The 17,444-nt window shown below is 37.1% G+C and overlaps 1 protein-coding gene across 1 annotated transcript in view; it reads right to left on the reverse strand.

Moving 5' to 3' along the window:
* Window positions 1-17,444, reverse strand: part of STT3B (STT3 oligosaccharyltransferase complex catalytic subunit B) — a 75,340-nt gene that overhangs the window by 25,448 nt on the left and 32,448 nt on the right. The window contains exons 2-4 of the mRNA XM_066350437.1: window positions 15,004-15,112; window positions 11,277-11,564; window positions 1,231-1,296 (exon numbers count right to left, since the gene is read on the reverse strand). Of these exons, the coding sequence (XP_066206534.1) occupies window positions 1,231-1,296; window positions 11,277-11,564; window positions 15,004-15,112 (463 nt within the window). The remainder of the gene's footprint in view (window positions 1-1,230; window positions 1,297-11,276; window positions 11,565-15,003; window positions 15,113-17,444) is intronic.

The raw sequence follows: 17,444 nt of genomic DNA on the forward strand, positions 1-17,444 counted from the left end.
AAGCCAGTGACCACGGGATCATTTCAACAATCCTATGCTCAGCTGACCAGCCTGTGCTCAAGCTAGTGACCTTGGGGTTTTAAAACTGGGACCTCGGTGTCCCAAGTCAATGCTGTGCCACCATTGGTCAGGCTACAGGATTAATTTTTTAAGTACATTTCAGTAACAGGCAATTGGGTCTTATCAAGATCAAAGTTTTGAATGTGCTGTAATAATTAAAAGTATGAAAGAGCCATTTATAGCCAAGTCACCTTAAAAGACTATCTGTTGGCCCTGGCTGGTGGCTCGGTGGATAGAGTGTCAGCCTAGCGTACAGATGTCCTGGGTTTGATTTCCAGTGAGGGCAAAGGAGAAGCGACCATCTGCTTCTCTCCTCCTTCCTTTCCCCATTCTCTCATTCTTCCCCTCTCGCAGCCAGTGGGTCAACTGATTCACGCCTTGGAGCCTAGGCACTGGGGATAACTCAGTTGGTTCAAGCATCTGCCTCAGGAGCTAAAAGTAGCTCAGTTGATTCAAACATCGGCCCCAGGTGGAACCCAGTTGGGGTGCATGCTGTAGTCTTTCTCTGTCTCCCCTCCTCTTACAAAAAAAAAAAAAAAAGACCACCTTTTAACATTCATATTCTAACAATGCTGCTCTTGCCTCCAATATTTTACAACCAATTGTAAGGAATAGTCTTTAGTTTACAATGCATACAAGAATATCATTTTATTGTTTCAGTCTCATGCTACTTTTCACCAAAAACAAAGGTACTCCGATTGAGCACCTAACCAAACGACTCCTGATTATTTCTAAAATTTAAGTCTAAACTTAAAAGAGAATGAGTTTATTATTACTGAGTACAACTGCACAGAATGTGCCCCAGGCTTTAATCACTTTTAATCTGTTAAAAAATAAACAGTAAAAAATAAGTTTTACAGGTTAACCTAGACGACATGACCATTATTTAGGTTAAGCTGTATATCTGAAAAGAAAAATTCTTGTTTCACTTGCTGTGAATATTATATTTGAGAGGTTTTTAGCCTTCTCCTTTAAAGCAGATGTCCAAATAGGCCCTAGGGATGGGTAGGGAAGAGTATACATTAAACAAAATTAAGATCCGAAAGATTTCAGGAGAAACGAAGTGGAGAACTAGCCTGTGATAAGAAGAGAATAATGAAGAAAAGATACTAGTGTAAATGCCAAAAAGGACTCATTAGACCTCATGTAGTTTCAAATATAAAATCTTACCATATAGAAATACGATAAGCAGCAGCACACTGTCCAAAACACAGACCCAGTTTTTACAGATTTTACCTTAAAAAAAAAAAGAGCAACTGATGTAATAAATATTTATATATGTTCTGTTGAATAAAAATGTTAAATGTTTAGTAAACTTGTATTACACAAAACCAAAGTTATTAAAAAAAGTACTGAAGTTATTCACAATCTACTTAATATATGTACTTACAGCACTGGACAAAAGTCAGACATTTTAGGAATAGCTTTGCTTTTATTTCTAGTTATTTAGTTTTCAGTAAAAAGAATTATCTTAAAAGAAACAAATTATATTTTCCCATTTGTTATATTTTATATTAAAATTAATAACAAATTGAGATTTTTAACTGAAGAATAAAATTGTTCAGTAAATCTACATTTCCATATCATTGATTTGCTTAGCCTTAATCTATAACTTTTCTTCATTTGAATGTGATGATTCATCTCATATAATTCTAATCATGAGCATCCATTTTTGAAAACCTTTCATCATCTAGAAATATTTGATAATATAATCATTATCTTCAAGAAATATATATTCCTAAGATAGTTTCTAAATAGCCTAATATATCAGAAAAATTCTCATATGCTCTGAACTGGAAAGAAACTTGCAGTTAGAGAAGGTTCAAAAAGTTGATCAATTTCTTGTGACTTAAAAAACTAACTGGCCTGGTCGGTTGGCTTAGTGGAGGAGTGTAGGCCTGGCATGTGGATGTCCCGGGTTCGATTGCTGGTCAGGGCACACAGGAGAAGTGACCATCTACTTCTCTCCCCCTCCCTCTCGTCCCCTCTCTCTCTCTTCCCATGGCTCAACTGGTTCCAGGGTGTTGGCCTCAGGCACTGTGGATGGCTCCATGGCCTCCACCTTAGGCGCTTAAAAAAAAAAAATGGCTTGGTTGCTGAGCAACAGAGCAACAGCCCCAAAAGGCAGAGCATCGCCCCCTAGTGAGTTTGTGGAGCAGATCCTGGTCAGGACACATGGAGCAGTCTGTCTCTCTGCCTTCCCTCCTCTCACTAAAAAGTTAAAAACTAGTCAAAGAAATAATTGTAAGAGTTTATATATTCATCTGAGAAAGCAAAATATGTTAGCAACTCCAGAAAATTAATTTTTAAATTTCAGAAAACACAAGCTCTATATATGTATGCCAAGGGCAAAGAGTCATTAATTTCATAAGATGAATTATGTGAATGTCCTAGAGAAATGACAGATCTAAGTTATTGCTATGTCCTCATTAAAAGTTTAAATTTAACTGTATTCTACAGAGCTGATTTAAAGGAATTCTTTACTTTTAAAATGAAACTCTACTACTACATTAAAATAAAGTATAGGTGACATTCCATCAGTAGTAACCCTCCAGCCATGGTTTTGTTTTCTAAAGTTTCAAGTTACCTGAAGTCAAACACGATCTAAAAATATTAAATGGAAAATTCCAGAAATAAACAATTCATAAGTTTTAGTGCCACTCCAAACAGTGTGAAGAAATCTTGTGCTGCCCGTCGTCTTGCCCTGACATGAATCATCCTCCGTCCAGCATCACTGTTGTTAATTTCTTATTGTGCCTAATTTATGAACGAAACCATCAGAGGTATGTACATGAAAAAACAGGAAATAAAGGGTTTGGTACCATCCACCATTTCAGGCATTCACTGGGGGACTAAGATGTAACCCCTGTGCATGGGCAGTGGGCGTGGTGGTGATTACTGTCGTCAAGATGTATGGTATCGGTGCAAGAACAAAGATCAATGGAATAGAATAGAAAGCCCACAAACAAACCCACACAAGTACAGTCAACTGACCTTTGACAAAGGAGCAAAGGCAATTCAATAGAGAATGGATAGTCTTTTTCAACAAACCAGTATGAGAACTAGTTGTACACCTACATGCAAAGAAGTGAATCTGAATATAACCCCTCTCAAAAATTAAAACAAAATGGATCATAGACTTAAATGTAAACATAAAACTATAGAACTTTTAGAAAACAACATAGGAGAAAATCTGGGTATCCTCGGTCTAGTGATGATTTTTTGTTTGTTTTTTGTTTTTAAATACAACACCAAATATACGATCCATCAAAACGAAACTGATAACTAGGACCTGTTAAACAGAGTAGAGACTTAAGCCCTGGCTCAGTGGTACAGCGTTGGCCTGGTGTGCAGAAGTCCCGGGTTCGATTCCCGGCCAGGGCACACAGGAAAAGCGCCCATCTGCTTCTCCACCCCTCCCCCTCTCCTTCCTCTCTGTCTCTCTCTTTCCCTCCCGCAGCTGAGGCTCCATTGGAGCAAAGATGGCCTGGGCGCTGGGGATGGCTCCTTGGCCTCTGCCCCAGGCGCTAGAGTGGCTCTGGTCGCAACAGTGCGACGCCCCAGAGGGGCAGAGCATCGCCCCCTGGTGGGCAGAGCGTCGCCCCCTGGTGGGTGTGCCGGGTGGATCCCGGTCGGGCGCATGTGGGAGTCTGTCTGACTGTCTCTCCCTGTTTCCAGCTTCAGAAAAATACAAAACAAACAAACAAACAAACAAAAAAACAGAGTAGAGAGAATGTCTTCATCACACAAAATTCTATTGGAAAGCATTCCTCTAAGATCTGCAAACATAATGTGTTCAGGTTTACAGTATTGAAAGACCTCAATTCTGCTTGTGCTTAGGATGTGAAAAGCTAAAAAAAAAAAATAATAGGTCATTTTCAGCACAAAAAAAAAATCTACAAAATAATATATTTTCTTATACTTATCAAAAAGCTAAAGTTACAAGGCAAACAAATAAGCAAGTGCTAGGATAGCTAAGGATCCAGACACAGGGGGAGTTGGCACTCACAAGATCTCTTCCATGGGCCTCCACCAGGTTGTCCTATTGTTTAGATGACAATTCTCCCCAAACTGATCTACTGATGTAATGTACTCCCAATAAAAATTCCAGTTGGCTTTTTGGGTAGATGTTGATAAGCCAATTCTAAAATTTATATAAAGCAAAGGACTAGCAAGAGCCAAAAAATTCTGAAAGAGAGGAACAAAGTTGAATTACTCATGCTACCTGATTTCAAGAGTTTTTATAAACTAATAAACACAACCTGGTATACTGTCATTATGACAGATACATAACTAATCAAAACAGAAGAGAATTCCCAAACAGACTCAATGTATATAGTCAACTGAGCCAAACAAAGCTCCCAAGATAAATAATTCAGTGGAGAAAGATAGTCTTCTCAATAATGTTAGATCAACAGGACATCCAAATCCAAGAGAGAACCTAAACTCTTTTCTTGTACCACAGACCATAATAATCAACTTGAGATGGATCACAGATCTTAATGTAAAACCTGAAACTATTCAAATTCTAGAAGTAAACATGAGAAAATATTTTTGATTTTGGGGTATGCAAAGATTTCTGACAATACACCAAAAGCAAGATACATAAAAGAAAAACATGATGAACTGAACTTCATCAAAATTAAAAATTTCTAGCCCTGGCTGGTTGGCTCAGTGGTAGAGCGTCAGCCTGGCGTGCAGGAGTCCCGGGTTTGATTCCTGGCCAGGGCACATGGGAGAAGCACCCATCTGCTTCTCCACCCTTCCCCCTCTCCTTCCTCTCTGTCTCTCTCTTCCCCTCCCGCAGCCAAGGCTCCACTGGAGCAAAGCTGGCCCAGGCGCTAAGGATGGCTCCATGGCCTCTGCCTCAGGCGCTATAGAATGGCTCTGGTTGCAACGGAGCAATGCCCCAGATGGACAGAGCATCACCCTCTGGTGGGCATGCCAGGTGGATCCCGGTCGGGCGCATGTGGGAGTCTGTCTGACTGCCTCCCCATTTCCAACTTCAGAAAAATACAAAAAAGAAAAAAAAATTCTGCTCTTAGAAAGATATCATTAAAAAATTGAAAAGGCAAGTGATGGACTGGGAGAATATGTTCGTAAAACACATCTAATAAAGGACTTATTTCCGCCAAAATATATAGAACTCTTACAACTCAATAATAAGAAAACAAACCCAACTAAAACATAGGTAAAAGGTTTGAACAGATGGAAAATAAGCAGATAAAATGATGCTCAATATTAGTCATTGGGAAAGAGCAAATTATAACCTTGAAATACTATTACGTACCTACCAGAATGGCTAAAATGAAAAAAGTTGAACATACCATTCACTGATGAAGCAAGTAAATGGAACTACTCATTCTCTGGTGGAGAATATGGCAAAATGACACAGCCACTTTGGAAAAACATTTCATAGCTTTTTATAAAATTAAAAATGCACTTATCTGCAAACCAATAATCCCTCACCAAGTATTTATCCAAAAGGAATAGTAATATATGTGAATATGAAGAACTGTATACAAATATTTATAGCTGCTTTACTCCTAACTACCACAAGCTAGAAAACAAGATAACATAGTACACCCATACAACAGAATACTACTCAGCAAAAAAAGTAACCGCTATAACATGCAACAACGTGGATGACTCTCAAAGTGTATGTAAGTGAAGTAAGCCAGATACAAAGGGTTAATAACCCTTACTCTTTGATTATAGGGCATTCGGGGGAAAACAAACAAAAAACTCCCAAATATATATAGACAGAAATCAAATCTCTGGTTGCAGAAATACAAGTTAAGGAGAAGACTGATTACAAAAGCACAGAGGAAACGTTAAAAACAAAGCAAACAACAAAACAAAACAAAAAACTCATAGGTGGCAATACGATAAGCACTGCTCCAAATACTATTTTAGCTGTTTTTTAATAGTAGCAACAGAACTAATAACAAACATGTACTAATCACTTTTTTGTGTTCCCATTACATACATTAACTTATTTAAATTATATCAGGTAGGTACTAACATTCCATTTTATAGTTGATGAAATACACATTAGGGTGATTTAAATATCCTCAGTGGTAGAGGTAGTCTTTAAACAAAAAGGGACCAAACAATGGCAATTTGGCAAGAAAGACTGTACTCTTAACCACAGGATCCTATATAAAAAATAAATAAATAAATGGCCAGTTGGCTCAGTGGTAGAGCATCAGCCTGCCCTGTGAAAGTCCCAGGTTTGATTCTGGGTCAGGGCACACAGGAGAAACAACCATCCGCTTCTCCAGCCCCCTGCCCCCATCTCCTCCCGCAGCCATGGCTCAAATGATTCAAGCAAGTTGGCCTGGGCATTGAGGATGGCTCCATGGCCTTGCCTCAGGCACTGAATAAGTTTGGTTGCAGAGCAATGAAGCAGCAGCCCCAGATGGGGCACATGCAGGAGGAGTCTGTCTCTCTGCCTCTTACTTAAAAAAAAAAAAAAAAAAAATCTACAGAACACATAACAAAAATGGTTTCAAAAATGTCCATCAACAGTGCTTTGAAAATAATATGACAAGAAGTAAATCTTTTAAATTTAAAAACCTACAACTTGTAAAATATGGTTTAAAAATAAGCATGCCATCCATACAGAAAATTAATAAGGAAATAATGGCCTTAAATGTCACATTATATCAGATTCACTTAATGTACATTTACAGAACATTTCATCCCAAAACAGCAGATTATACACTTTTTAAAGTGCACATGGAACATTCTCCAAACTAGACCATACATTAGGCCACAAAACAAGCCTCAATAAATTCAAAAAAATTAAAATCATATCAAGTACCTTTTCCAACCACAACAGCAAGAAACTACAAATCAACTACAGAAAGAAAAATGGAAAAAACTACAAATGCATGAATAAAAAACATGCTACAAAACAACCAATGAATCAAAAAGAAATTAAAGAGGAAATCAAAAACCACTTTGAAACAAATGAAAATGAAAGCATAACATCTCAAAATTTGTGGAGTGCAGCCAAAGCATGTTCTAAAAGGGTGATCACAGCTTTACAGGCCAACCAGAAAAAACAAAAAGAATCCCAAATAGATTTGCAATCTCACTTTACATCTAAGGAACCTAGAAATACAACAAATAAACTCAAAGTAAACAGAAGCAAGTAAATAATTAAGATCAGAACAAAAACAAATGAAATAGAATTTAAAAACAATAGAAGCAATGAATGAAACTCAGAGCTGGTTCTTTGAAAAAATTAACAAAAATAGACAAAATTTCAACTAAACTAAGCAAGAAAAAAGAACAGCGCAAGTAAATTAAAATCATAAATGGAAGAAGTTAACACCAAACACCACAAAATACAAAGAATGATTAATGAACACAATGAACAATTATATGCTAACAACTTGGACAATCTAGAAGAAATGGGTCAATTTCTAGAAGCATAAAGCATATAACCTTCTAAGGCTCAATCTGGAAGAAATACAAACAAAATCTAAACATATCAATTACTAGCAATGAAACTGAAGCAATTAAAAAAAACAAAAACCTACCTCTCAACAAATTAAAAGTCCAGGACTAGTTTGAATCCTAGCAAAATTTTAAGAAGATTATCATCTACCCTTGAAGCCAGCATTACCCTGATCCAAAACCCAGAAAACATTATAAGAAGAGAAAATTACAGGCTGATATCCTTGAACCCAGATGTACCAATTCTCAACAAAATATTAGCCAACCAGATCCACAACACATTAAAAGGATTATACACCATGACCAAGTGGAAGTTATTCCAGGTATGCAAGGATGGTTCAACATCCATAAATCAACATGATACTTCACATAGAGAAAATAAAGGATAAAAATTATATGACTATCTCAACAGATGCAGAAAAGTAGTGGACAAAATTCAACACCCCTTTATGGTAAAAACTTGCAACAGATAAGTACAGAAGAAACATATTTCAACATAATAAAGATATTACTATATGACAAACTCACAGCTAATAAACTGAATAGTGAAAAGCTGAAAGTTGTTCCTCTGAGATCACTATTACCACTTCTATTCAATGCAGAATTGGAAGTTTTAGCCACAACAATGAACAGAGAAAAAAACAAAAGACATCCAAATCAGAAAGAATTAAAACTCTGTACACATGATACTATACACAGAAAACCCTACATACAGACTCCATAAAGAACTATTAGAATGATTTCAGTAAAATTACAATATAAATACACAGAAATCTGTTGTTTCTATATACCAATAACTGAAGAAAACAAAGGCATCAAAAAGTATAAAATATCTAAGAATAAATTAAACCAAACAGGTGAAAGACTTGTACTCAGAAACTGTTAGGCACTGAAGAAACTGAAAAGGATACAAATAAAGGATATGCCTTATTCATGGATTGGAAAGATTCATATTGTTAAAATGTACTTATTATCTAAAATAATAAACAGATTTAATGCAACCCCTGTCAAACTAGAACTAATCCTAAAATTTATAAAAACCACAAAGGACCCCAAATAGCCAAAGCAATTTTGATAAAGAGTGAAGTGGGAGCTATCACTCTCCATGATTTCAAACTATACCACAAAACTACGATAACCAAAACAGTATGGTATTGGTATAAAGTTATATAGATCAATGGAATGGGGAGCCCAGAAATAATACTTGGCCATATTATGCCTCCCAGCCCAGAGTTCCAGTGTCAGAAAGAGAAGTCCCCATAATTTATGGCTATAAAAACCAGCCAGACTGTGGCTGAGAGAGATGAACGGCTGTTGAAGTCCCAGGCAGTTCCTCTTATAGGGCCCACGTACAGACTTAGTTGGACTCACTCACTCTGAGCTCCAGTACTGGGGCAACAGCTTGAAAGGTACCCAGACATGCATAAAGCAACGGAAGTGTCTGGCATCAGAGTGAGCTGAAGGAAATTTCCCCCAGATGGAAGTGCTGGTTGAGGCACTTCCTTTCTAAGCCCTTCCCCTACACAGCCAGCAAGCAGGTGCCATATCTTAGTCTCCACTGACCTGGCTATCACTGTTCCCTCTTGGTGATTCTGAGACCCCACGCACCCCACCTAACTTGAGGGCCCCTACCCAAGCTGTTTTCAGTGGCTTTTTCATATAAATGGCCTGTCCGGCTCAATGCTTCAGACTTTCCTCAAAATCTCTCAAAAAAGAGGCATCTGTCTTCTGTGAGCCCCACATCTCTCATTGAGTGGCCTCAGGCTTGTCACCAGTGGCAGCCAACCTTGATTATAGCTGGGTTTGCATCTGGGTCTTTCCTGGGCAGCTCCAAGCCCAGAACAAGTAGCAGCCATCTGAAGGTCTCTTTGTAGTTCATGCCAGGTAACGCTGGGCAGAACACAGATGGGCTTGTACCTCCCCCAAGGCCCCAGAGCCAGCACACCCAGTGGTCAGCTTCAGCCCAGGCTGAAGCACCACACAACCACCTCCACAAGCTACAAATGGAAAAGGTGGACTCCACCAGAGTGGAGGAGGTCCCTGTACAGCTGATCCTCCCTTGCTGCTGCAGCTGGTCCTTGCAGTTCACTGGCCTGGGGGTGCATCCCTCTCACTAATGTGCCAAAAGCAATCAAGGTTCCACCACAATGGAGTGTATACACAGCCCGCAAGGGTGAACAGGAGGCTGTGCCAGTAGACCCTACAAGAGACTACTATATTAGGCAACTCTACGAAGCCCGGGAGACACAGCAGCTCTACCTGATAAATAAACTCCAGAAAAAGAACAGTGAAGGAGAGAAACTTGCCCAGGGTGGTGAACACACAATGCAATATGCAGATGATGTATTAGAGAAATATGCATCTGAAACCTATATAACTTTATTAACCAATGTTACCCCCAATAAACTCAATAAGAAAAAAAAACCCTTAGAAAAAGAGACAAGCAATCTATTAGTTGCAGAATTCAAAACACTAGTTATACGGATGTTCCATGAACTTAGGGAAAGAGTAGAAGAACCTAGAACTAAAGCCTAAAAAAAGAACCAGTCAGAAGAAACAAAGAGTAATTTGCAAGGAATCAACAATGATAGAGTAGATGGAGCCAAGAATCAAAATAGCAATTACAATATAAGGAAACAAAAAACACCATCGGAACAGCAGAAAGAAAAAAGGATTCTAAAAATGAAGATAGTAAAGATAGAGAGCCTCTAGGACCTTCAAGCATATCAACACTCACATCACAGGGATACTAGAAGGGGGAGAGCAAGAAAGTGAAAGCCTATTTGAGCCCTGGCCAGTGGCACAGTGGATAGAGCACTGACATGAGGTGACGAGGTCACAGGTTTGAGCCCAGGGTGACTGGCTGAGTCCCGAGGATGCCCCCTCAATCCCTGAGCGTGCACTCTCTCTCTCAAAAACAAAAGGAAAAAAAAGAGGAAATAGACATACAAGTCCAAGAAACAGAGTCCCAAACAATATGAACCCAAAGAAGCTAACACCAAGACACACTGTAATTAAAATGCAAAAGGTTAAAAACAAAGAGAGAATCTTAAAAGCAGCAAGAGAAAAGCCCCTTACAAGGGAGCTCCTTAAGACTGTCAGCTAATTTCTCAGCAGAAACTTTGCAGGTCAGAAGGGATTAACAAATATTCAAAGTGACGAATAGCAAGGGCCTACAACCAAGGAGTTCATCAACACTAAGAGAGTAATACATGAAATGTTAAACGGTCTTCCTTTAAGAAGAAGAAAGATAAAAAAAATATGAATAACATGGCAATAATACATGTCTATTAACAACTGAATAAAAAAAAAAAGGCAGAACAGAAGGCTGATGCATAGATGCAGAGAACATTTTGACGGTTACCAGGGGATGACAGAAAAAGATGAAAGGATTAAGAAATAGAAATTGGTAATCACAAAATAGTCATAAGGATGTAAAAGTACAGCATAGAAAATATAGTCAATAATATTCTAGTAACTATGTGACTATGTATGGTGTCAGACTTGTATGAGATTTAACAGAAAGGTCTCTAGTTACATAATGTCTGATCTAGTGTATACACCTGAAATTAATATTGTATGTCAACTGTAATTGAAAAATAAAAATTTCTTAAAAAAATTTATTATGAATAATAACAGATCTCTGTATGCAATTATAATTGATAAAAGACAAATGTATACAGTCTATACAGCACTTCAGCACAAAGTTCATGGATATTAATGGTAGCAAAAAATTAAATGTTACTTACCCATAAGTAGTATGTGAACTGAAGTGCAAAAATAGCAATGCCTTCGTTATCAAAGGATCCAGCTACTGACCGAGAAATGTAACCTGGTACAATAGCGATAAAACAAGCAGCTAAAAGTCCTGCTCCTTGGTTCCAAAGTTCTCTCGTAAGCAGGAAAGTAGATATAGATGTAAGGCCGCTAAAAGTTGGTGCAAGGAACACACAAACATCTCTTATGTGAACTGTTATGTTCAATGTATTTAATATCCAATGGATAAGGCCAGCTGTTATCATCAACCCTGGGTAAACCTAGGAAGAAAAAAAAATGAAAAATTTAATTACAATGAGGTAGCTGAAAACACTAAAATGTTATTTTCTTTATTATTACATATTGCTTATAGCAAGTCTGAGAATAAGACCTTAAAACAGTTTGCCTTCCTTATACTCAATAAAATTAAATGTTCTTTTGGACTGGATAGAAAAAAAAGGTCATATATGGAGAGATACATATTTAAATAAAAGATCCAATAAGAATGATTGTTAACACTGAAAAAGTTTTTCAATGGAAAACTGGGGTTAACTTTCTTATTAATCCCACTATTTTCTCACTATAAAACAGGGTCCTAGTCTAACTTACCCTTAAGTTTAGACTAGGGCTTTAACATGCCCACACCTGTGTGTATATTAAGGAACGAGAAAAGGAGAGATGAAGTTATGTGCAGTATTACTTGAGTGGTATCTACAGATGATTCTTCCCTCCGTTCAAAGTCAAGACTTGGAAAGTAAACAATTCTAGCTAGGAAATGAAGCACTAGTTTGTGAATTCAAAGATAATACAGTATTTTGGGACTCCTAGAAGGCTGAATGTTTTTATATCACTTAAAATAACAGTTGTACTCCTCATCCTCATTCTAAAAGAGGAACATAAACCATTAAGAGGATTCCAAGTAAATAGGACATTGTTGAAATAGTAAATGAAATGATTAAAACGTGTATTTACATTTTCATTCTTAACTAAATCCTAAAAGATTCTCTTCTTTTTCTATCACTAAAGCTATAAAGAATGTCATAAATTTCCTTTCCTAGCTATACTATTTAAAACTGCAAATTCCCCAAGGTCTTTAACCCACTCCCTCTCCTCTTCTCCATCACTTATCACCATTTCACTTACTGCTTATTTTACTTATTTATTGTCTACTAGCTAAACACTCTCACATTAAGTTCCAGAATAGCAGAAAAAATTTCCTCAGCATCCAAAATAATGACTGGCACAATGGATGCTCAATACATATTGAATGCACAGAAGGACAATAAAATAAAAAGGGAAAAAATGTGGCGATTATCATTCTTTTTTATTTCTTTTTAAGATTTTATTTATCAATTTAACAGGGGGAAGTATCAACTCATAGTTTCTTCACTTTAGTTGTTCACAAATTGTTTCTCATATATGCCTTGACCTGGCAAAGCCCAGGTTTTGAACTGGTGACCTCAGTGTTCCAGGTTGACACTCTATCCATTGCACCAGCATAGGCCAGATGTCCTAATTCTTAAAAATTTTAATTTTGTTCCATTTTCACATACAATGCTAGGTCCTAGAGTATGATTTTGTCAGCCATATTCAATGAAAATGAATTTGAAAATACCTCTAAATGTAAATTAATATATTTATGATAATATGGCAGTCTGAACTGACACAAAATACAGCCAAAGTACACAGAAGTACAAAAAAAAAACAACTAAACAACAAAAAGAGGCATATTCATCTGGGGGTTGCTCCAGATGCCAAAAATAAAGAGGAAGTTCAAAGTCAGTACTGATGCCATGAGAGCCCCAAAACAGAGAGGGGGTGAGGGCGGGGAGTGGGGAGTAAGAAAGACACTCCAGATCTGATATACAGCTTAAGGAATGGTAGTTGGGGGATTATCGCTCAACACGTATCAGGGAAAAGGCCCAATTCCCAGTGCAAAGTCAAAGCCTAAGTAAGCCTCTTTGTGAAACTAGACTAGACAAATCTTCCCACTCATTAATGGAAGAAGTATTCTGCCTTATTTCCAAAGCTCTGAATGGAAACAAACAAGAAATAAACTCACTGGTCACATATGTGAATATAAGTTCCACATTTACCACAACTTCAGGTAAAAGAAACCTCAAGCTAACAAATGATCTCTAAAAACTATCCTAAAAAAATGTGAAACCCCTAAGGGCTCAAGCAAAGGCAATGAGAAAGATTTTTACAGGAATGGTTCCAAATACCAGGACACCAAGAGTCTCAGAATTCATCCAGTAAGGATGAATTCAAGATAGAGTTCCCTGTCCAGGAGGCTCAGTGTATCAAGTCATCTCAGAGTGCCAAGGTCATGGGTTCAATCCCCAGTCAGGGCACATAGGAGAAGAAACCAATGCATAACTAAAAGGAACTAAGTGGAACAACAAATTGATGCTTTGCTCTCTCTCTCTCTCTCTCCTTTCTCCCACCTCTCTCTTTCAAAAATCAATGGAAAAATTAAAAAAAAAAAAAAGTTAAACACACCAGGAAACAAACAAATCATGAACTACTAATATAATAAGGCTATAAGCACCACAAGGAGTGCAGATAATCTACCACATCTCTTACCATTCAATCTTTCTAATTTGCTCTGAAGACAATCATGACTACTTTCCTTATGTTCTTTTCTCCTTATCTTTATCTCTATTTATATCAAAGATAACATGCCTCAAATTAGAAACAAAACATCTTACTATCACAGAAAACAAAACATTCTTTCCAGAGGGAACATTTATAAAATTTGTCAAATTCTAGGTCAAATCAAGTCTCAATACATTTCAAAGAAATGAAAATGCAGAATTTAAACAAAATATATCTGAAGTACATATCAAAACAAGATAAGGAAATAATACCATTATGCTTAAAACTTAAATACAATTCTAAATAACTTATGAATCAGAAGAATTTATAATGGAAATTAAAATACATTTTTGACCTGAATGATAATGAAAATACTCCATTATCAAACTTATACAATGTAGCTAAAACAATGATTAGTGGGAAATTTATAGCTTTAACATGAATACATTAAAAACAAAAAAGGTTGGAAATGATTGAGTAAACTATCAGTAAGTCAGAGAAAAATCAGGATAAACTTAAAGTAGAAGAAGAAAATAAAGTAAAATTAATACATTAGAAAATAAAAATTTAATAGAAATAATCAACAAGGTCAAAGTTTCTTGGAGTTAAAAAATCTAATAAAATTGATAAATTTCTGACAAAAACGATTAAGAAAAAACATACTAAACATGTATTTTCTCCCCAACAGGTGTCCTGTCTTTCACTTTCTCTTCAATATTCTCCTTACATCCCAAACGTATTTTCCCGTACATCACCTTCCTAATATAATAATTTCCCATCAACTATGATCAATATTCAGTTATCTGGAGGAATTTAGGACAGATTTGGGACAAAAACACATAAATAACATGAACTTAAGAAACACAGTGACAAGAGACTTCCCCCTCCCCAACAGCCTTAACCATTTGTCAGAAATAGTGGCAGTGTGAAATAATCCAACAAGTGTGTCTGTGTGGAGGAGCTGGGGGGTGTCAATAAGAGATTCTGAATACTGGGTAATCAGCCACAGAAAATTGTATTAGCTATACAAAGCTTTCAGGGATCCTCCTCTTCTTAGCAGTTGTGATTTACTCAATTAAAAATTTTTATGATACGAACATAAGTAACTGCAAATATACTTACAGTACCACCTACTATTCTTCCTAGTGGATACCATGCTCTTTCATCAAACCAATTTAAAAATTCATAGAACCCATGAGACGCAAGATGATGTGTTGATCTATAGTTAAACCTAGAGAAAACAGAAAAAAAAAAGAAATGTTATAAAACTGCTTACTAGAAACAGCTCTTTCTAATATTACATGTTAACTATAAGCAAACTTGAATAACAAATTATTTTCTAAGAAATAGGCACATGCCTCTAATAAAACTAAAAGCCCCCCTCCCCAGTGACTAAGAACCCACTTATGCTCAATGCCTACAAAACTACTAATGTTCAAATTAACATTTGGCTATTGCTTGGGGTACAAATGGTAGAGAGCTGCACTAGAATTTAAGAAACAAGGTGAGCATACATAAAATTCATCAAATGGACCAATTAGTCAATGGCTCTCAAAATATTAAGAACCACTGGCAGAAGACAGCATCAAAATGAAAGGAGCATATTTGACATAGTCACCTCTAATCCTTAGAACCCTAAAAATTACAGGCTAAAGGATAAATCACAATAGCAGTAAAGCCATAAGAATAAACTATAATAGTATTGTATTAACAGCAATGGAAGACATAAGACAAATGGGAAGAAATGAAACTGAAGAAACCACAGCCTTAAACTACAAGCAGAAGTAAACTGTAAACCATGTTTCATTTAAAAGAGCTATGGGGAGCAGGAGAGAATCCTTCAGAAATCCTCCAATAATGGCACTAGGAACAACCAGCCAGGCAAGTGGACCTCGTTCCCCTATCACTGCCAAGCAAGGAAATGGGGGTCAGAAGTATCTGCACTACACGTTGACAAGGGAGTCAAAAAGCAGACAGAAAAACAATGAGTAGAAAATCCTCTTATCAGTATCACCTTGATATATCCTTCCCAGCAGCAAGTCACGACTTTCCTTTCCACAATCGCTAGATGTAAGTAAGCACTGTTGCATTTTAGACAGACTTGATCAAATACCCAACAAACAAACAAACAAACAAAAAACTCAAAAATCAAACATTTGAGAAAAGTGAGCAACATATAAGCTACGCATCAAAGTCAACTAATGGAAGAAAATACCATAGGAAACAAATAAGAATATCGTCAGAGGGCTCAAATAAGCCACAGTTGCCTTAACCTAGAGGTAAAGAGGACTGGTATTAGAATCACTGTGCCTGGGTTTGAATATCTTAGTTCTACACTTGACTAGCTTTGTGACCTTGGTTGGGCAAATGACTAATATTCTCTGTGCTCTAGTTTCTTCATTTGTAAAAGAGGGATGACAATAGTACCTACATGTCATAAAGTGGCTATAATGAGTAAACAATGTCTCTAAAGCACCTGAAGGCTACTGTTACTATTATTACAATATAAAGACCTGTGATAAAAGGACCATATTTTTTGAGTGTCAAAAATGATTGCCAAGATAAAATAAAAGATAGGTTAAATAGTATAAAGGTCAAAAATGAAGCAAATAAGAACAAGATAGAGAGTACTCTGAGAAGTAATGCCAGCAAGATGGCATAGTAGGAGACACCAGCCTTCATCCCACTCACCAAGAGAGAGATAGACCCAGACAGCTATCTGTGAAGGAAAATACCCCTTGGGAAGGCTCCAAGAATACATTTAAGATACTACCGCAGCACAATGAAGCAAAAAGTGGAGAATAACCACAAAGAAACGCTAGCTAAGAAGACAGGCTTAGCTGAGATATCTGGAGACAGGTAGGAACAAAGGAGAAGAGAAGAGCTATCATATCAGCCATATGGCAGGTGCCATCACAACCCCCAGTGGCCTTTTCTGTGGAGTTCCTAGGCAGGCTTTGCCACTGAGACCTAATAATCAGCCTCCACACAGCCAGAGATCCCCTGCAGCTTTCACAAAGGAAAGCACCATAGTGTTCACTGCACACACACACACCCGCCCCCCGCAAATTCACTGCGGATTAGCCAAGACCTGGAAACCACCTAAGTGTCCACTGATTAATGAATTTTTTAAATGTGGTACATACACATGCATACTCATATACAGAAATATTATTCTACCATAAAAAAAGAAGGAAATCAGTCCATTTACAACAAGAATGAAACTTGAAGGCATTGTGCTAAGTGAAACAAGTCAGGTGGAGTGATGAATACTGTATATGTGAAATCTAAAAAAACAAAAACACCTCTGACACAGAAAACAGATTGGTGGTTACCAGAGCTGAGGTGGGGGTGGGGGAGCAGTGGGCGAAATGGGTCAAGGTGATCAAAAGATACAAACTTCCAGTTACATGACAAATAAGTACTGGGGATGCTGTATAGAGCACAGTGACTACAGTTAACAATACTGCATTGTATATTTGAAAGTTGCTAAGATATCTTAAAAGTTCTCATCACAAAAAAAATAATTTTAAGTGAACATTCCATTAATCAGCTAGTTTCCC

The sequence above is a fragment of the Saccopteryx leptura genome, chromosome 10 (assembly GCF_036850995.1).
Source record: "Saccopteryx leptura isolate mSacLep1 chromosome 10, mSacLep1_pri_phased_curated, whole genome shotgun sequence".
Lineage (NCBI taxonomy): Eukaryota > Metazoa > Chordata > Mammalia > Chiroptera > Emballonuridae > Saccopteryx > Saccopteryx leptura.